General features: G+C 51.9%; 1 protein-coding gene across 1 annotated transcript; it reads right to left on the reverse strand.

Moving 5' to 3' along the window:
• Window positions 1-812: 812 nt before the first annotated feature.
• Window positions 813-20,530, reverse strand: PCSK9 (proprotein convertase subtilisin/kexin type 9). The gene is made up of 12 exons (XM_054037918.1): window positions 20,134-20,530; window positions 17,782-17,973; window positions 14,931-15,054; window positions 13,978-14,111; window positions 12,036-12,177; window positions 11,068-11,264; window positions 9,910-10,093; window positions 6,341-6,511; window positions 4,921-5,069; window positions 4,351-4,531; window positions 3,472-3,653; window positions 813-3,187 (listed from the first exon to the last, which is right to left on the reverse strand). Exons 1-12 carry the CDS (start codon window positions 20,314-20,316, stop codon window positions 2,987-2,989), a joined length of 2,040 nt encoding a protein of 679 aa, XP_053893893.1. The 5' UTR covers window positions 20,317-20,530; the 3' UTR covers window positions 813-2,986.
• Window positions 20,531-20,845: the final 315 nt, after the last annotated feature.

The raw sequence follows: 20,845 nt of genomic DNA on the forward strand, positions 1-20,845 counted from the left end.
TAGATTTATTATGGATATGATATGGTAAAAGCAGCTTATAAATAGAATGAATAGAAGCAAATCTGTGGACACCTTTAATGAATTTAATCAGAGGGATGACACAATGTGCTATTTATTAACTGGTAACTTTCCATCTAAGGCCTCATTTACCACAAACCAACAGGAGGTTTATGCAGTCGAATTTTTTTTATTCACCACTCTGGCTTATCGTAGGTACATGTGTAAAATAGCTTCACTCTTAGTTCCTCTAGCAGAAGTGATTGATTCTTCCCATGGGCTAACAGGTAGTTGAAGGGGGCGGGTAGAGAATTTTGCCCTTCTAGTACCTCTAAGAGGAGCTGTAATGCTACCCTGTAAAAGAGGGTAACAGGTACAGAACGACTAACATGTCACTCAGGGTCCACTAGGCAGAGGCACGCTAGAGGCTCCAGGTAGTGCACTGAAAATAGCACTGCGGCCGTTCTGCCTCAGGTGAAAGTTTGGATGCCCAAGCTCACCTGAGCTCCAGCCCAGCTGGAACATCCACGTTGCTGGTTTTAGTGCACTGGCTTGAGCCCTGCTAGCACAAGTTTGTCTACACCAGGTGGGAGGCTCGCTCCCAGCTAAACCTTAGTGGAGCCAGGACTCCTGCTCACTGTCGTGTAGTTGGGCTAACCACCTCTGCACCTGAGTTGTCTCCTCTCCTGTCAACTTCAAGCAACATGGATGGTTTAGCACCATGCAAGTGCCCTGGAAGATGGATGCCCTTTCACAATGCTTTACCTCCAGCCATGTTGCACTGAGTCAGTTGAGTATACAGATGAACGCCAAGCTGCGCCATACGTATTTTTATTTTAAAAAGACACCATTATAAAATGTGCTGTTTATAAAACTCAGAATAAATATTTTCAAGATACAAATGTAAAAACCACAGTACTATGAAAGCTTTCTTTATAAAAAAAAAAACAGGTAATGAATTACAGCATGTTCGTTCAAACAAACTTCCCAGGAGGAAGGACCCCAAAGAAGACCAGTTAAAGCAATACAGTAGATCGACATTTATATTTCAACTTTCTTTTGCTCTTTTAAAAAAAAGCTAACAAAGCAGCAAAAACTCTTAGCTTTACAAATTAAAATCTGATTAAGCAAGCAGTTAACTAGCGGTTGCAAGCTTGACAGAGTAAACCGGGGTCTATTTGCCACACGATTAGGCTACCTTTTGGGAAAGCTAAAGCTGCAAAAAGTGCCAAACTAGAGGAGCTAGCGCTGAGGGGTCTCGTTGAAATCTGAGGAGTAAACAAGAAAAAAGCCCACACCAACAGTGCATTTGGTTACAGAGATTCTGGTTTTGTCAAACTGACAATGTAAATGAATACACCTTAAAGATCACTCTTGTACGATAAATGTTTACGTAAACAATCTCAATGCATTGTGGGGTCAGGGATTATCGTGAGATAAACCAAGCCTGGCTAAGCTACAGATCATGTAGATTAACTTTAATGTACTTCCTAGGAATTCATACTGCATTCATCACTGGGGTATGGGTTGTTACCAGCTGATCCCGGCTGGGGGGCCTAGAGAAAGTGAAGTGATGGTTTCAGTCCAGTTCCTAGTGGACAGGAGGCTGTATCCCAAAAATAATCAGAACTCACCCGCATGTGGTTGGTCTCAGCTAATGAAGGAAACAGTCCCCAGACAGAGAGTACTAGGCCTCAGGCACAATCTCTGGACCTGCACAGAGAACCTCCGCGCGCACACACAGATCAGGGCATGGGGATGGTGGCACCAAGGAGGACTGCTAACTAGGAGACCCAGTGGAGGCCTGGGCCAAATCTAACTCCCTGATGTTCCTCTCTGGTGGGTTTTCCACTGGGGGAGGGGAGGGAATAATTCCCTCCCCATTGACCTCAGCAGCTCAGAGGCAACCAGGCAGGGGAATCCATGGCACTGCCCACACTGCTGTGTTGTGCACAGAGGCCTTCACTTTGCAGGTTTCAGTGCCATGACTGCTGGAGCCGGGGTCGGTAAGGCACTTGGGGCTCTGCTCGGAGGCAAGAAGCTATAGAACCATCGGAAAATAAGAGATTTTACTAGAAACCAACAAAAAAATTAAAATTCCTGCTGGAGTTTTTGGCTAATTGCAAACCAGGGAGCGAAGGCCCTGGGCTGCACTTCCGGGAGGATCAGTCTGAGCCCGAGGGGGGGACTACACTGGCTTTAAGGCACGTTTTGGACCCTGACTGTGTTGCCGCTGTGAAGGCTGAGACAGCTGAACGGCCTATGGGAGACTACCAACCAGAATCGCCTTAATGGCAGCCCCGACAGCTTCACCCCCACCTATCACTCTCTGCACTAGGGGATGTAGAGAGGGCCACACTACACCAGTTCCTGAGCCAGGGGAATTCTCCCCTTGCCAAATCTAAGGGGCTCACGGGGGCTATAGCAGGAGGGAGAATCCGTCCCTAGTGTAGAAAAAGGATGAGGTGGTAACACAAATACCCACGGAATGCTGGAGAGGTAACCAAGGTGCCTAGCAACCATGCCAAGACCAGTAAAGGGGCTTGCTGACCTGGTGCAGTAAATACATCTCCTTAGGTCACCCTCAAACCACTTGACTGACACTGAGCTTATAACCTTGCTGCTTGGTCATAGAAAAAACATGCTTGCAAACTGGTGGGCAGGACTTTTTGCCAAATGTCACCCTGCTAGAATGCATATGCGGTAAATGAGGAGGGCCTATGGAAGAGGGCGGGGGGGGGAGAATCTCTCATCCTCAGGGCACTGGGATTGAGGCATTTCCAGACACCAACAATCCTTGCATTTTAGATGTGTTACGTCTCCCACCTACAATTAGTGATTCTTATTCCATCACAATCAGCCCTGACCAAACTGGGAGTAGAGGCCTCAGCTCTGGAATCTGGAAAGGTGATGGTTTTGGAACGCGGTTTTTTGGGTGTGATGTCAGTTTTGTCTCAGCAGGGGCGCCTTGTGGCCACGGGCAGCGTCCTCACTTGTAGTTGGAAGAGTGCTTGTCATTTTCCAAACGTCTGCTTCTGCAGCAGATGGCGATGGCCGCTGCCCCTTTGCCAGCGAGAGCGCTCGTTACCACGCAAGTGTCATCCACGGCGTAGGCGCCAAGGGTGCCGGGACCCCAGGAGTACGCATTGCATCCTGTCAGAGTCCAGCCTTCATCACAGGACACGGCCACCTACCAGGAAGAGGGATGGAATCATTCTTTGTGGGGAAGTATAAATATGGGTCAGATTGAGAACTGGGGTAAGCAGGGACAGCTCCATTTATTTCAGTGACTGGAGTGATGCTAAGTAAAGCAGCTTTATGGGGGGGGCAGGGATAAAGAACCATTAGAATGTAGTAAGAATGATTTCAATAGACAGCTAGTAGATGACCTCCTGAGGTCCCTTCCAACCCTGGTAGTCTATGATTCTATGAAAAGGATTCTGAAAATACCTACGGTGATTGGTTCAGCCGTACCTTTTCTTGGAAGCCCACGGGTGAGTGTTCCTTCACCTGGCATTCAATGCGGGGGGCGTGGCAGCAGGAAGTATGCAAGGTCACATCTGTTCTACCTACGCATTGGTGGTGTCCGGTCTCCATCCTTAGAACGGGTCTGACGTTGTCACTAAACTCTCCAGCAAGAGAATGGGAGCTACAACCTGCCAATACAGAAGGCTTCAAGGTGAATGCTAAGCCTGCTCTTGTGAGCTATTAGTTGTCAGGGAAATCGGTTTTGCTCAAAAACATGAAGCAGAAAATAGCATGGAATGGTATGAGGGGGGGCATCTCTGCCAGTGCACCTCAATCCTAGTATGAAATGCTCTCGGATATCACCAACAGAGGCCGCTCCAGAATGGAGGATGCCAGTCAAACCAGCATGGCGATCGTGATACCTGGGCAAATACACTCTGGAGGGTAAGACAAGACCCAAAAATTGTACTTGTGACCTAAGTAGGGTATTTAATTTTGAACGTCAGGGCTAACAGAATATTCATTTTGCAAACCACCCAAAATCCAGGAACTGGAACCCACAAACAACAGCGAGAGGTGCTTTGAGTCACTGAAGTGGTCACCATGCTAAGGGAATGAGAGTGTCTCACAATCTCCCATACGAGGAGAACATGAAGTACTGGAAACATAGACTAAGGCATCAGCTGACTGCTTAGTTCAGGAACTAGCAAACCAGCCCATACAGCACATAAATAAGACCACGGATATAAATTAATCCAAGAACCTCCAAGCACTTTACAAATATTAAACTGAACTTCCCAAGTGAATGTAGTAGGATTATTCTGGTTGCACAGGTGACTAGGCAGAGAGGGCGTTTGTTGTCATCAGCAAGACAACTTACTGTACCTGTCAAAACGTGGTTCTCCTTGGAGCAGCCCACTCCAGTTGTCGAAGTACCATCCGCAGTTGGGGAGCGGGTGTGAATCTGGCAGTCAGCTTTGGGCCATATGCAACACCTCGCTATCGCGTAGACACCATGGCCGCCAAATGCATTGTGAGCCACACACTGCTTCCTGCCTCCATGAACCTACAATTCAGAAGGCACCATTGTCAGGCAACGTTTCCGACGTGCCTAGTCCCTGCTTACGGGAGCTGCAGGAGCCTTGAGGTTGTTCCCCACACACACTATTTTCTAAGGGACAAATCTGACAGCCCTGACAGAGACAAAATGCCTCTGGAGTGCTGGAAAGTTTTGCCTGTGTAAGGCCTGATGGGTGGGACCCTCAATGAATTATTCGGTCCTACAGGCTGAGGCCTAGATGCTCTAATGTATTTAGGGGCCAAACTCCCACTGAAATCAATGGGTCTCAGGCGCCTCTGTACCTCTGAGGGACTGGGCCGGAGAGATTTCAACAGGACATGAGATGCATGAGGGTCAACTGCAGCACCCCAAACCACCCCCGGGTGGAGCATCACCTCGATACGCTCTCCTCGCCGCTTGCCGTTCGTGGAGAAGCTTGAGCAGCTGAGCATCTCCTCGTTCCCACTGCAGCGCACGACGCCCGTCGCAGAGCGAGTCGACCCGGACTGGGCAGACCACACGGAGCGGCAATACAGCTGCTCACCTGAAAAGGGACGGCTCAGTTGTCAGACCCACACGGCAGGTTGGCTTCCAGTCGATGCTGTGCCATAGGCGCTGACTCCGTGGGTGCTCCAGCCCTGGAGCACCCATGGGGAAAAATTGGTGGGTGCTCAGCACCCACCGGCAGCTCCCCCCCGCCCCAACTCACCTCCGCCTCCTCCCCTGAGCGCGCCACATGCCCGCTTTTTGCCCCTAGCTCCCAGCGCTTGTGCCGCGAAACACCTGTTTCGCGCAGCAAGTGCTGGGAGAGAGGGGAGGAGCGGGAACGCGGCGTGCTCAGGGAAGAGACGGGGCCGGGATTTGGGGATGGGGTCCAATAGGGGCAGGGACTTTGGGGGAGGTGCTGGAATGGGGGCAGGGCGGGGCAGGGAAAGGATGGAGTCGGGGCAGGGCCAGGGAGCACGAGCACCCACCGGTGCTGGGGAAAGTTGGCGCCTATGTGTATCGCTGATCCGCAAGAGGTTTAGAATGAGAGCAAGCCCTCGACATGCACGAACTCCCTGGCAATTTCTGAAAACTGGACTCCCCCAGCCCCACCCCTGCCCCGCCTATTCCCCCCAAGGCCCCGCCCCCTGCTTGCTTGCTGTTCTCCCACTGCCCCCTTCCTAGTCACTTGATCCTTTCCTCCTCCCTCCCCCCCACAGCTGGGCTCCCTTTGCTCTGGGGCAGGGATGGGAGCTGCAGCCTGCTGCCTGCCTGCCCATGAGATGCCGGTAGGAGGCAGCCCTGGCTGAGCAGGGATTGGTGTGGGTTGATGACCTGGCGTCTCACCTGCCACCCTGCCCGCAGTAACCGAATTTTTGGTGTCCAGTCAGTACATCTGACCGGTTACGGCCACGTCCCCTTTTTGACTAGACTTTATGGTTGAAAACCAGCCATCTGTCAACCCCTACACAACTTTCTTTGCACAAATCCAGCCCGGCCAAGTCACTAGGGAGAACTTACCTTAGGCCTACAATGCAATTAAAAACCCACAGCTGGCCCATGTCTGCTGACTCGGGCTGGTGCTAAGGGACAGTTTAATTGCAATGTGGATGGTCTGCAGCCCTCACATCTACACCGTATTTAAACAGCTGGCACGGGCCACCTGTGGGTTTTTCACTGCACTGTAGACATATCCTCAGAGGAGAATTCCAGCCCCTACGTGGGTGTCATTTCAGTCATGCACATCTCAGCCACCTCATCAAGGCAATGGTGTCCCCTGGAGCCTCTCCCTTTGCTGTGCATCTGCCCCATGGAGCATGCGTGACTTACCGGCTATGAGTTTGCTGGGCAGTCCTGCCACTCTGTTGGGCGTGACCAGCCTCTGGTTTTCAGGAAACCAAGCCTCATTGATAAGGTTTTTGGTGGAGAAATGAATTAGCCTTTGCCTCAGCTCAGAGAGCGTCAGCGCAGAGTCAGTGTTCAGAATCATGGCTGTGATACCTAGGAGAGAAGCGCACAGGCCATTTCGATTGTAAAATGTTTGTTTAAACATCAAAACGCGTATAGAAAGCCCTGGAGAATACAGGCAAGCGGCACGTCTGCTTTAGATTAGGGTAGCTTACAGCTCACAACGCCATTGCAGAATTTGTATCATCAAAACCAAATCTTCATTACACTTGTATTTGCACTGCAGCTATGTCAATTCGGAACCAGGCACCTTTCGTGGGGGGGAGAGAGACATGACCGCCGACCATGGATCATCAGTGGGGTTTGAACCCAGGATCTCTCACACTGAAAGCATGAGCGTCTACCTCCCAACCTAGCTCCTAGTAGCGTGATAGTCAGCTCTTTTGTAGATCAACCACTAGCAGGGGACAAAGACCCGTATTTAGGTCATGTGAATGACGTGTGCACTGTCCTTGGAGCAGACACACATGAGTACCTGAGATTGGGACTGTCACATGCTGTAATGAAGAGGGAATGTTGGGAATATTTTAGGATGCCTATGCATGCCTCAGTGTCCCTCTGTGCTTTGCATTGCTGTGCACGAACTGTGAAGGTTACACAGCTACTCTTGGGATAGAGCTGGGGACATGAGGTGTTGCGTCACCGAACTGCCTGGGATGGTATGAATGGGTCATCTAAGGACTGGCTGAGACCGACTCATATCAGTGGAGGATCCAGAAAGAGAGTGGGAACCCCAAGGGCCAGAACATTCACAACTAGCAACCAAGAGGCAGGAGATTTTCCCCCCACCCCTCGTCAGGGAAGCAGAGCAAAGGCCGCAGCTGGAGAACCAAGGGACAAGATGTCAGGTGCCTGGGTTAAGAGACGGCCTTTGGAGAGAGACCCACAGACCTGGGACCGAGGACAAAGGGACAGAGACTAGGAGAGCAAGACAAGATGGCTTCCACCGCAGCCAAGCCAGACTCTGTCTTCACCTTTTCCTCTCTTTGCTAACCTAAGGACTGTCTGATGCTGCAGGCCAGGTGCCTACTAAATTGTTAGCTTGTTTTGGAGAGGCGGCCTGGGGTGGCTGCAAACTCTCACTGAGAGCACCGCGCCCTGAAGGGGCACCATACAAGCCTCCCACAGGAGTCTGGCTTGGATGGCTTCACTGCAGGGAGCCATGGATCATTGGCACCCACAAACCCAGTTTCAGAGTCTTGGAGGCCCTGGGCTTGTCCCTGTGGACCTATCGGAGTCCTTGGGGCCCAACCCACGAAAGGGGTCACAGGCTGGGGCATGCACCAGACACTGTGGATCTGTGACACGTGGCTACTGGGTCACTGACGGCACTGCACCAGACAAGCTCTCCATTAGGAACCGGACCTCGTCGCACCCTGGATATCACGTTGCCTCTTCAGTCATACTCCAGTGCAGCGCGGGCCTCCCATTGCGCTCTGCGATGAATCGGGAACGAAAGGAAGTTCTGCTTTGCAAAACCAATATTCTCCTGACTGGATCCCACCTTTGAGATCCTTAAACTTAACCTCCAGGCAGAAACATTTCAATGCACAAGCTCAGGTTGTTTCTTCATTTAATTCTTCCCTGATACACATCAGCCTGGGGGAGGAAGATGCACGAGGCAAGAATCATCTAGGGAACCACAGGTCCCTGCAGCCTCCTCTCCACAGCGTCAGCTTCAAAAAGGATTCACTCACCTAAATGTTTCCATTAAAAATGTTAATGACCTAGCATAAAAAAAACTGTTGCCATCTGGGACTATTTTCCCCTAACGGAACCTGCCGCCTAATTGAAAGCATTTTCCTCATCGTAAACGTTTTCTCTTCTTCCCCTGCCTGTTCATCCCGTAGGGAGCCATATTCTACAATCACACTAGGACAGAGTGTGTGTATTTATGGTCTAAGACGGAAACGTGTTGACAGTTAACAGCACTCAGCCTTGGGCCCAGGAATCCACAAGGCATATCACTATTAGACCGTAACACACAGCCGGGCATGTCTCACGGCTTAATCAGGGCCCAGGCATGGATTTGCATGAAGCTGCTTTGTAAGGCTGGAGACGGGGCAGAGGCAGAAATTGATGTACTGGTGTAGATGGACAGCCCAGGGAGGGCCTTACCTGATGTGGCCCAGATGCCACTGTATGTCTACACTGCAAAGAAAAACCCACAGTGTGGGACAGTTGAATCAGGCTTGCAGGGCTTAGGCTGTGGGACTAAAATTGCCGCGTAGATGTTCCCGTTTGGGCTGGACCCCAGGCTCTGAAATGCGGCAAGGGGGGAAGGTTTCGGAGCCCGGGTTCCAGCCCGAGCGGGAACATCTACATTGCTATTTTTAGCCCCCCGGCCTGAGTCAATTGACCCGGGCTCTGAACCTCGGTGCCATGGGATTTGCTTTGCCGTGTAGATGTACTCACAGGCAATAGCAATGGTAGCTCTGGGCCATGGCTGTCCTGGGGCCACTGCTCTCGAATAGTGTAGCATCAGGCCATGCACGACTACTTGCAGCCTTGTGTACTGTAGTTTTTCTCTTACGCCTTCCCGTGGGGCAGCACAATGCCTGTTTGTCTGCAGGGCCCCACCTACACTGCATGACTCTGGTCACCTTCCAGCAGCCTCAGAAACGAATCACCTGATTGCAACCAAGTCCTGTCTTGTCTTTACTACAAGAGACACAGCGGTTGTTACCTGAGAGGGATAAAACATGGCTCCTCTTTACAGCACCAATGTATTATTTGGCAAGGCCTAGAAGCCCCAATGGAGATCAAGCCTCCGTTGCGCTAGGCGCTGTACAAACACATAACAGGAGACAGTCCCTGTCACACAGAGCTCACACACTACATCGGGGTCCCCAATGCAGTGCCCGTGGGCGCCATGGCACCCGCCGGGGCAACTAAGTGCACCTGCATACTGGCCGGCGGACGAGCATCCGCCGAAATGCTGCCAAGAAGCAGCGTCATCCAGAGGCGTTGCCACGCCACATTTCGGCGGCGACGCCTATTGACGTTGCCGCTTGTCGGCAGCATTTTAGCAGATGCTCATCTGCCACCACAGTCCTCCAGGGGCTCGTCGTTTGGCACCCGCCAGACGAAAAACGTTGGGGACCACTGCACTACATAGACAAAGGACTATTTTCCTAGTGTCACAGATGGTGAATTAAGGCACAGATAACTTAAATGACTTTCCCCAGGTAACACAGGAAACCCAAGTCCAATGCCTCCCCACTCCCGTCAGAGGAGCTAGGACTCACGTTTTAACCACACCCCCGAGGTGTGATAGAACCCAGTTCTGCCCAGGTTGCACTTGTGCTAGTCAATGTAATGTGCTTTGCTGGGGATGGTTCATTTTTACCCTGCTGGGTACACGGTCACACAGCCACTACTGCTTGATCCTACTGCTGCATGCATTTAAAAAAAAAAAAAAATCGATTCACCTGCCACGTGTGCAGCGGCTTGGGACGTCCCGCTCTGGGAAGTGAAGCAGGTGCTGCAGTCACTGGAGGCCCCGATGATATCGTCACCCGGGGCAAAGACATCCACACATCGGCCAAAGTTTGTTCCTAAGGCTCCCATGGAGGCAGGCTGGTCCTGGAAGTCGGTTGCCCCGACAGTGATGACCTGAGGGTTACAGCGCAATGACACGTCTCAACTGGGACGTCAGCAGCAAACGGATGGTCCATAATTGCATTAAAACTCCCAAACAAATCCACCCCGGCCTGTACAATTCCTCCTGCCCACCAGGGTGAATGCTATTGAATAACGCTTTGCCTTTACAGGAACACAAAGCCACACCCCTCCTTCAGGACTGGAGGAATTGTAAAGGACCAGGACTATATAATTCCTCAGGGAGACTCTGAAAGTTCACTGCAAGGGTGAGTACAGCCAGGAGCCCAGAGCTCCTTCCAGCAGGAGTAATGTGCTTCAGGGACTACAGATACTTTTTGACACGATCAAGGACACACAGGCCAAGTCATGCTGCCCCAGCCAATAAGTCTCTACCTCATGCACGAGCTTCCTGCCAGCCACCGAGTGACACTCCATCTACAACAAGGTGCAGTGTCCCGGCCAACAAGGAAGGGGCAGGACCTGGGAGTCGCAGGTCACATCGTTGGACTGTCTGCAATACCCCAGGTACTGCGAACAAGCCCGCTGCACTGCCCGCAGAGCGTTAACAGGTCCTGCACCATATGGTGCCTTTCGAGCACAACCCACACAAAAGTGCCTGGGGGAGGGGGATTCCGCCGTCCCATTTAGGGAGCCATAGAGAAGCAGCAGACTGATCTGTGTCTTCCCCCGAGAGCAGGGATCGCGATTGTGCATAGCCTTGTGTGGCCTGAGCAAGGGAGGAGGCAAAGCTCCTTATTTCCCCGCCCCCTCGCCAACGAACAAACTGCAGTGGGGACTCTGACCCATAGCACGCTTTGTCCAAAGGGCAGGAAGCGATTGTTATCCCCATTCTACACCCAAAAAAACTGAGGCACAGATGGGGTGACGTGCCTTGGTCAAGGCCAGACGGCAGCAAAACAGTGGCAGAGTCAAGAATAGAAGCCAGGTGTCTCAATCCGTGAAAGCACAGTGTCCCAGCCCCATACCTCCGGTTCAGATGCAGGTGAGTACAGGCAGGCATCCTCCTTGTAGTTGCCAGCCGCAGCAATCATTACCACCCCCGTCTGCACCATCAGCCGACAAGCTGCATTCAAAACACGGCTGTAGCCTCCAGCAAAGGGGAGCAACACCACCAAGGGGGTGTAGGGCTGGGCAGTTAGGGTCTTCTTGATAAACTCCAGGCCTGTTGATCACGCACAAATGAAACGGACAGAGAACGATCACAGAAAAGGACAGCGCTAATGACTCACTCGCACCCTGCTAGCTGGGAAGTGGGGGGCCAGACTCAGCTCTCCCCTCCAGCTGGAAAGAAGCAAGATCCTTTTCACGTAAATATCCTTTCACGGACTGACAGGGAAAGAGACTCGGTGAACAGCAACTGTTGCTCAGTACAGACGAGCACGCTGATGGGATGAGTCAACAGAACCCCAGCAGAGGTGCCCTCTGGGACGGGCTCTCCTTCCAGGGACCAGGGTTACGATAACCAGAAATCTAAACACAATCTACAGAGAGAGAGAGAGAGAGAGAACTCCCCCAGCAGGGCTCCAGCCCAGCCCTAGGAAGTTGGGTGTGTAGCCCTGTATTCCTGCAGCAACTAGTGTATGGTCCTTCACCTGGCCACTGGCAGGGAGGTTGGGAAAAGTGGTTAACCCCTTGTTCACTCAGGACGAGTGCACCCTGCCACAGGGTGTTCAGAGGCACATCACCGTGAGGTGCTAAAGGTCAGTTTCAAAAGCGCTCAGCAGATTGAATGCAGGGAACTTCTGAAAATCCACTTAGGTGCCAAAATGGGAATTGAGCACTTCTGACAATCTGGCCCCACAGGCCGGAGCCAAGTGCCACTGAAGCCAATGGGCGTTGGCTTTCAGTGGGCGTTGAATTGGCCCTAAAATCCCAACAGTCCCATCAGGCTCTCGAGGGTTAGACACGACACACCTCGATGGTTCTTACTCACCAATCAGGGTCCCACTGACCGTGCCCTTGCCTTGGCAATTCAGCACCCGAAGGCTGCGAACGCTGGCTCCTTTAGCCACGCCAGCGTCCCTCCCGCTCACCACCCCGGCCATGTGGGTTCCGTGGCTGTCGCACTTGCTGGCCTGCCAGAGAGGAGAAGTCAAGCAAGGCAGCAAACGTTTCCAGAACCATCCCATGCGTTGGCCCCACTATACACGCTTGGGGCCCAATCCTGCAAACACTCTCACACGCAGGATAGTGGTTCCACTGACGTCAATATAGAGGGACTCCTGCATGTCGGTGTGTGCAGGATCGGGCCCTTTATTTGCTACCACCATTTTTATCATGACACTTCTATGCTATTCTCTAGTGTATTAGCCATTTTCAGTGACACAGCTGCTAAATAACACAGGAATTGCTGGCTGGGTCAGACCCATAGTCCATCTAGCCCAGTATTGTGTCTGACAGCAGCTAGAACCAGATGCTTATAAATAAATAAATATAAATAAATTAATGGAGATATCCTATATCCTAGAACTGGAAGGGACTTTGAAAGGTCATCGAGTCCAGCCCCCTGCCTTCACTAACAGGACCAAGTACTGATTTTGCCCCAGATCCCTAAGTGGCCCCCTCAAGGATTGAACTCACAACGCTAGGTTTAGCAGGCCAATGCTCAAAACAATCTGCCCCCCATGAAGGTTTGATCCTGATCCCTAGTAGTTAGAGTCTGGCCTAAGCCCTGAAGCATGAGGTTTTATCCCTTCCAAAATTCTTTGTTTGCATTAACTCTGGATAGTCTTGTTATCCATCTAACCATCCTTGCTGGGCACCCTCCAATCCCACTGAAGGCCCTAGGCTGTGAACCGGAGATGCAGGTGTTCTTAGCCTTTGAGCCCATATGCAAATACTAGCTAAGCAATCCTAACAATACCCTTATGAGGCAGGTATTATTAGTCCCATTTTACAGATGTGCAAACTGAGGCACAGAGAGGTTGCCTAGGTCATCCAGCAAGTCAGTAGCCGAGCTTGGTAGTAAGAATTCCGGCGTTTCTGGAGCCAAGACCCTTCAGCTAATAATTCCAATTCAGAATACTGACTCAAGGAACTCTACCAAGGCCAAGAGCCTATGAATACAACTGTGTAGGTGGCATGGGCACAAACGAAACACCCACTTTGTAACAGGAATTCAAAACGGGGTGGAGCAGGCCTGGTTAAAGCACGTGTGGGACTCCACATCAGCAGGACAACAGAGGACAGCTGCATGTGGAGGTGAGGCTTGAAAAGCTGAGCTGTGTTTGGCATCCTCCATCAAACAGAGCAGAAAACCCTCATGTAGACAGTGCCCTGGCATCAGTCGCTGTGCTATCTTCCCTGAAGCTGTTGCTAGAGTTGATTGGAAAATGGGGGTTCCCCTCTCCACACACACAGAGAAAACTTGGTTTTTCAGCTCAAATTAGAAAATCAGAAAGCGTTCAAAGCCCAGGAAGTTCTGATTGAGAAATGCTGCCGCAGCACGTCATGAAGTCATAATCTGGGTGCCTCGTCCTCTCATTCTCCTCTGCATCCGATTCCCTGGTTGGACTGCATCTCCCAGGAGGGACTACAGTCTCCCCTCTTGGAGAGGTGGTGCATCCTGGGAGCCCCTGGCCAGGGTGCTTCATGGGAGATGGAGTCCAGCTAGCAAGCCCGGCCCACAGAGCAGAGGGATAGGCGGCACCATGGCAGCATATCCCAATAGAAATGTTTGGCTGAATTTTTGGGTGTCTCAATGACAGAGTGAAATCGTCCATGGAAATCCAACACTTTTTCATGAAACACTATAATCAAAAAGTCCATTTTCCGCTGAAGAACAGTTTTGACGGAAAACTTTCCACCAGCCCAAGCTGTTCCTCTCACAGGCAGTGAGAGCCCAGGACCCTGACAGAGCCCACAGGCTCACTCACCTGTCTGTGAAAGCGTGTGCCGTCCTCCTCTGGCACGTTCTCGAAGTCCGTCACAAACACTCTGCCCTCTATCTCCCGATGGTTGCTCTGGATGCTGGTGTCTAGCAGGTAAACCTCAACCAGATCTCCTTTATCTACCAAACACAAGCCACGGCGCAGTCAGTGAAAGGCAGCAATGCCCTCAGAAAGCAACGCACCCCGTTACGACCAGAGCAGTTGTAGCTGTCATCAGTCCAGCACGCTAGCCGATGAGAGACAGATGTTTTCTGGGCACTGCCATCTTACAAACCACATGGCTACATTTTTACAGCCAAGTTATCAATTCTTGCGAACAGTGGCTTGCAAGGGAAATAACAACAAACAATGCATCCATCCAGTGCCTATATAGGGCCCAATCCTGCAAACTCTGCATGCACACAGCTCCCACTGACTTCCAGGGTAGTTATGCAAGCTCCCTGGCCCCCTAGAACCATAGCTATAGTGGTTTCTTCCGTTCTCGACTCCATCCTCCTAAGCAAGCGCAGAAGGCGCTATCGAGCTGCAGGGAGAGCAGGAGAAAACAATGTAGACCAAGGGCTCTGCTCCAGAGGATGCCAATCTGCCCTGTCCTCGCAAGCTAAATGTATCCCAGATTTGGAGGGGAAGGTTACCATGGAGAGTTGATTGGCTCGGCCCCCTCCCTAGCAAGCCTCGCCCCCTCAAAAGCTCAGAGTGCCAAAAATGCCAACAAACTCCCTAGAGAAGAGGACATCGGTCCCACTGGGGTAGGGAGAAAGGTGCTGTCTGAGATTCATGTTCTCCCACTTTTCTCCACACACTTGGAACAACATTTGCGCAGGTTTCCTACTCTCTCTGCATGCGTTTGGAGGGTGCAATTTTGCCCCTGGAAATCGTCTGCTGCCCTATGAATTCTCCTTTAAAATAAATTCAAAGAGGGTAGAGGGAGCCCTTACTGGGAGGGTTATATTCGCCAGACTTGTACTGTGCCGGGACGATCCTGCCAAGGTTCCAGGGAATGCTCTGAGCAAACACGTAGGAGTCCTCTTCAATGTACTCAACGTGCGGCAGCCGCAAAGCCTGTGCAAAAGAAACATCAGAGAGAGATGGCCTGGACACAGTACTTGGTGCACACCACACAGACAGAAACCACATGGGATGCTCTCGGCTGTTCTATCTAGCAGCTTCCTCGCACCGGGCCAGGAAAGATGGCAGCTGCCCAAGGCAGGTGGCTTATTCTCTCCTGAATAAAGATTTAGGCTCTGACCCTGCACGACTGAAGCTGATGAGAGCTGAGTGCTCAACTGGTCACGGCCCAACCAGCAGGATGACACCCCCACAGAGCTTTATTTGTCGAATGTGGGGGGAAAACGATGTCAAATCAATCCCAGACTCAGAGCGGCACATTAGGGGCCAAACACTCTGTGGGTGTAAACGGATGCCCTGGAGTCAGTAGCGCTGCACCAGTTCACACAGTGGAGAATGTAGTCCTCACTCTGAGTGTGAGAGCAGGATTTGTTACTCCAGATATTCCAGCCCCATTCGCTCCTGTCCCATAGCTGTACTATGGAACCCTGCACATGGGACGAAGAACTGACACCGTGGGAGACGGAGCCATGCAGTAGCCTCGATTTCCAAGGGGAACTGGCTCTAAGACTGACGACGGTCACAATGAGTTTCACAATATTCTTGATGTGCCCATTCCGGTCTGTCCAACCCCACACAGTATCTTCCACTAGGGTGGGAGAGCTCCAAGCAGAGGTGCAACCACAGACAAAATGCTGGCAGAGAGCAGGAGCCTCCCAATGCACTTACAGGATACTAAACCTCCAGCGGTTGCCCCTGTAGCTCCAAGGTTGTGCCCTTTGTAGCCCTCCTTGCTAGAATACGCATGTACCACAGTGACCTGACTTTCCTGTGAGCAGTGCTGGATGCAGCTCCCTGCAGAGCTCATCAATGCCACTTGCTCTGGAAGGCCAGGGGGGTTTCTAGAGACATAGGAAGGGTGGTCTGATGGCTAAGGCACAGATCTGGCTGTCAGGGAATTCGGGTTCTAGGCCTCGCTCTACCACATTCATTTACTAATTTCTGTGCCTCAGTTCTGTGAGGTTAAATTCAGCAAAGCGCTCTGAGATCCTCAAGTGGAAGGTGCAAAGCATAATTATAGAGATCAGTGCCAGGCACTCCCCGCTGCCCTGGGAGCAAAGGGCAGCCCTCAAACTCAAAAAGAAGAACAGGAGTACTTGTGGCACCTTAGAGACTAACAAATTTATTAGAGCATAAGCTTTCGTGGACTACAGCCCACTTCTTCTGATGCATCCGAAGAAGTGGGCTGTAGTCCACGAAAGCTTATGCTCTAATAAATTTGTTAGTCTCTAAGGTGCCACAAGTACTCCTGTTCTTCTTTTTGCGGATACAGACTAACACGGCTACTACTCTGAAACCTCAAACTCAAGTCGCTATGTGGCAACACACTCACACGACCCCAGACAGCCTGACGGAGTAGGGCTGTGGGGAGATGGAGAGTTGCTGACGTCCATGTCTGCAACTGCAAAATGATTGTCCTAATGCAGCAAAAACAAAGAACTTGTGAATGGCCCAGGTTCCTAAATCTATAGCAGCCCTGTCAAGAGAGAACACAAAGTAAAACAGCTCCTTAACTGAATTTCTTCTCCTGTGGAAATTCCATGTTCTTCTCACAATCACCTCCTCAGAAGAGGAGCACTGTATTGCCTCAGCTTAACTGCAAATTACTCCCACGTGCTCTTTGATCAGTGAAGACATATGACTAGCAGCCACAAGTCTGTATCCAGCCATGTGGGTAGAGTACCTGGGACTTGCATCACCTTGGATTCCTGATTGGATCTGCCTTACTTTGGATTCTTTCTGAGTTTTACAGACCCACCATTCACAATTTGTTTCAAATATCAGTGAGATCCCACACAAAGCAGCGGGCATTGGAAAGCAGGTATGCAAAATCAGCGCAATGACGTTTGTCCGATTGGAGAAGGACAGTGGAATTGCTGGACGGGTCAGACGCAAGGTCCACCTAATCCAGATTCTGTGTTGGACAGTGGCCAGCACCAGATGCTTCGGAGGAAGTTACAAAAAGCCTCATGCAAGCAGTTATGGAATAATCAACCCACAGGAAAGTTTCTTCCTTAAACCTGTAAATTAGAGATTAGTTTGTGCCCTGAAGCACGGCCGGCTCCAGGCACCAGCGAAGGAAGCAGGTGCTTGGGGCGGCCAATGGAAAGGGGCGGCACGTCCGGGTCTTCGGCAGCAATTCAGCGGTGGGTCCCTCAGTCCCTCTCTTCCTCTTTGAACTGCCGCCGAAGTGGAAGAGAGGGAGCAAAGGACTCGCCGCCGAAGAATGAAGCGGCGCGATTGAGCTGCCGCCAAAGTGCTGCCGATCAGCTTTCTTTCTTTCTTTCTTTTTTTTTTTTTTTTTCCCCGCTTCGCCGCTTGGGGCGGCAAAAAAGCTGGAGCCGGCCCTGCCCTGAAGCATGAGGATTCACAAACCTTGCAAACATGTGGATGGAGAGGTGGTATTTTAATCCTTACTCTAGCAACTCTAGATGTTCTCACTATCGAGACAAACATTCTCTAGGTTGGATCCTTTTACTTCCAGCCTATCTTGCTTTCCTGCCTGCCTGCCTTTCAATCTATATGTTTCTTGCCTCAAACAGAACTGTTACCACTCGGAAAAAAACCTGCTCTCCACACTGCCTGCCCTACCCCAGATGCCTCTGAACAGAAAACAAAACCAGTGCAGGCTGAAAAGACAGATGGGCAACATCCTCTTACCATATCCAGCACATCGCTGCTCATCTTAACAAGAAATCCCTGGAACAGATCCTGGAAGATGTGAAGGATTTTGGTTAGGTAGCCATGCTTCGCTGCTCGAGCTTGCAGCCTGTGGATGGTTCGCTCTGTCTGGGATTTATGAGTTTCCTCCTTCAGCACCACTATGTACTGCCCGGGTAATCTCCACATGTCCTGAATTTAAACAAGCAGAAGCAGATTTTTCAAAGCCATGCACCTTCACAGAGCAAACACTGCTGTTCAAATTCTCACTGCAAGCTCAGTCGCTTGAGCTGTTACTTTAATCAGCACAGCAGAGTTCATTTTGTAATGTAATCTACACATGATTAGAAGGAAAGAACTGTGTGCAGTATTGTGAGCCCTAACCATTCAAAAATCATGAGATTGGCTTCACAGGCATGAGATCTTTTAAAAAAATAATGTAGGTTGTCTTTGGCTTCTGGTTTTTGGGTCTGCAGAGCCCATTGGATCACATTTCCAAATTGTCCTCTGCAACCGTAAGGGCTAGAAACTTACAAAACAAAAGGAAGATTTTTACATCATCACTTGACTCCAGGAGCTGGGACTTGGAAGAAAAACTTATGAGAGCTGGCAACACTGTTAAACTGCATGGACACAGCCGCTCTCTATGCCATGGCTGTGGCAGCTGCATTATACTTGGAAAACATCTTACCAACGCCCCAAACAGTGTGAAATCACCAATTCATCATGGGGAGGTAGAAGGCAAGAATGAGGATTAAGTGCACAGTCTAGCAGGTCAGCGGGTGGGACACAAACCCAGCCCCATCCCATATACTCAATCCCACCCTCAGTGACCAGAACCCTCCCTCACTCGCAGCACAAGCCAACTGTTCTCCTCCCCAAATCCTTCTACACCTGCAGCTCGCCGCATCACTAGCCAAACCCTCCCCTCCACAAGGGTAAGAAAAGAGTCCCACCAGAGCTCTGTTTCCAAAGTCACACAGTTGGGTCTACAAGGGCTTAAGAGCCTGCTCCCAGAAGAGGTAGGAAACAAACTACTGTGGCCAGGTCCACAGCCTAAGGCACCAGCCCATCGTAGCTGCAACAAGTTAGTGCCACAAGTCACTGCATGCCGCCGCACCCTGCTGTGAACTTCCCTAAGCTTCCTTCCCAAGCATGGCTGCTTTGCAATCCTCCAGCCCTGCACGCTCCACAGCACAGAGCCTTATTTATTTGATTTCTCTGGCTGTCGCAGGGCACAAGAGACACTCAACTGCCATCCAGAGAGCTCACACCGACAAGGTGCCATGCACACATCCCTCTTGCCATCCCATGGCACAGCCGCCTCTCGCCTGCTGCACAAGAGGCTCTAGGCATGTCAGTTCTGTATCAGCAGCTCTTTTATGCCGAGATTCCACCTGATCATCATCACAACCCACAGCACTAACACAGAGACCTTTTAGCAGGAGGTCCCACAGGTGGGCAAGCAGCAGCGCACCTAGAGCCTGCAAAATTCTTGTTATTCTTTGTAAGTTTGTTTTATTCATTTTATCTGTGAGGGAAGGTCCTGTCCCCTGGAGAGGGAGTCCTGGGGGTGGGGGAGAATCAGGTCTTGCCCTTGGGGGTGGGGGAGACTCTCCTGGGGGAAGAGGAGGCTCTTGCCCCTGAGGGATTGGAGGCCTTGGGGGTGGGAAGAGAGTTGGGTCCTGCCTAGAGGTGCTGGAACCATTTTTATAGTGCGGGGGGTGTGGGGGGGTGCTGAACCAAACTCGTTTATGATGGAAACCATTTCAAGCCGGGGGTGCTGCTGCCCCCCTAGCACCCCTATTTCCAGCACTTATGGTCCTGCCCCCCGAGGGGAAAGGACTTGGGGAGGTGGGTGGTCCGGAGGGGGGAGCTCATGCGCCAGGTGGCCACGGCCGGAGCAGGGCAGCCCCACGGGGCAGAAGTCGGCGCTGTGGAGCAAGTTCTTCGATTTATTTTGCATGTGGGTGGCACGCAAAGCTGCAGCGGAGCCATGTGCACGAACCAGGGAAACTGAGGCACTCCGCGGCTAAGGGACTTGCCCAAGATCAGCCGAGGAGCCAGAGGCAGAACCAGAAAGCAGCTCCCCCGGCCTCGTGCCCTACCCCCGGGGCTCCCCTGCCTCGCCCTAGGCTGAGCCGCTCAAGCGCCTCTTCTGCACCAGGCGGCTCCCCGGCCGCCTGCCCTGGTGCTCGGCGGCCCCCGGGCCGGTCCCGGGTCCCGAGTCCCCGGCGGTGCCAGCCGCTAGCTCCCTTCCCAAGGGCGGGCTACGTGCCCCTCGCCAAGGGGCAGCCGGGCCGGGCCGCCCGCGCCCCAGCCCCCTCTGCCGCCTGCCCCGACGCCGCTCACCTTGTTCGTCCTGTAGAAAGCGGCCGAGCCCAGGTGCTTCCCGACCTCCGTCTGGTTTTCCTCCTCGGAGGGGAAGGACAGCACCAGCTCGTCGTCCTCGTCGTGGTCATCCTCAGCAGCGGGGCCCGGGGCCAGCAGGGCCAGCGTGCCCAGCAGCAGCAGGGCGCGGGGGCAGCGGCCCATGCTCCTGGGAGCCTTAGAACCCAGGGATCGGGGGCCGCAGAGCCTAGAACCCGGCTAGGAGGCGCGAGGCGGAGCCTAGAACCCGGCTAGCGCGGAGCCTTTCGGGGCGCGCGGGCTGAGCTCTGTGGGGAGCGCAGTCTGCTCCGCCAGCTGCTCGTGCTGCGGCTGAGCCGGATTAGCGAATGGCAAGTGCTCCCCTCACACACACACTTGGTGTTGCCACTTCCCCCCCCTCAGATTTCCACGTGCTTCCCGAAATCTTTTGGGCGTGGATGTGCCGGATCACGCCACTATTGTCCCATCGGACCATTCTAGCTTGTTAAACATTAATTGGAGTTTGACTTATCCATTGAGATCAGGTTTCTGCCCCTTTTTTCTTTCCTGGCGTCATATTACATTATTTAAACAAACAAAAAAAAAAAATACCATTCACAGCTTGAGAAAGAAAAATGCAGATTTTTCTGTGCATGATCCACTCCAAATACTCAAAGGAGAACAGTCTAATTAAATGCACCTCAGCAGTGATTGC

This window comes from Malaclemys terrapin, chromosome 8, assembly GCF_027887155.1.
Source record: "Malaclemys terrapin pileata isolate rMalTer1 chromosome 8, rMalTer1.hap1, whole genome shotgun sequence".
NCBI lineage: Eukaryota > Metazoa > Chordata > Testudines > Emydidae > Malaclemys > Malaclemys terrapin.

Bases quoted from the DNA above. Each gene is read 5' to 3' on its own strand.
- PCSK9 (XM_054037918.1), bottom strand. From the start codon at position 20,316: ATGGGCCGCTGCCCCCGCGCCCTGCTGCTGCTGGGCACGCTGGCCCTG. The intron at 11,265-12,035 runs GTGAGTAAGAAC...CGTGATCAACAG, and splicing joins GGTCAGTGGGACCCTGATTG to GCCTGGAGTTTATCAAGAAG. The intron at 10,094-11,067 runs GTATGGGGCTGG...TGTAACCCTCAG, and splicing joins CACCTGCATCTGAACCGGAG to GTCATCACTGTCGGGGCAAC.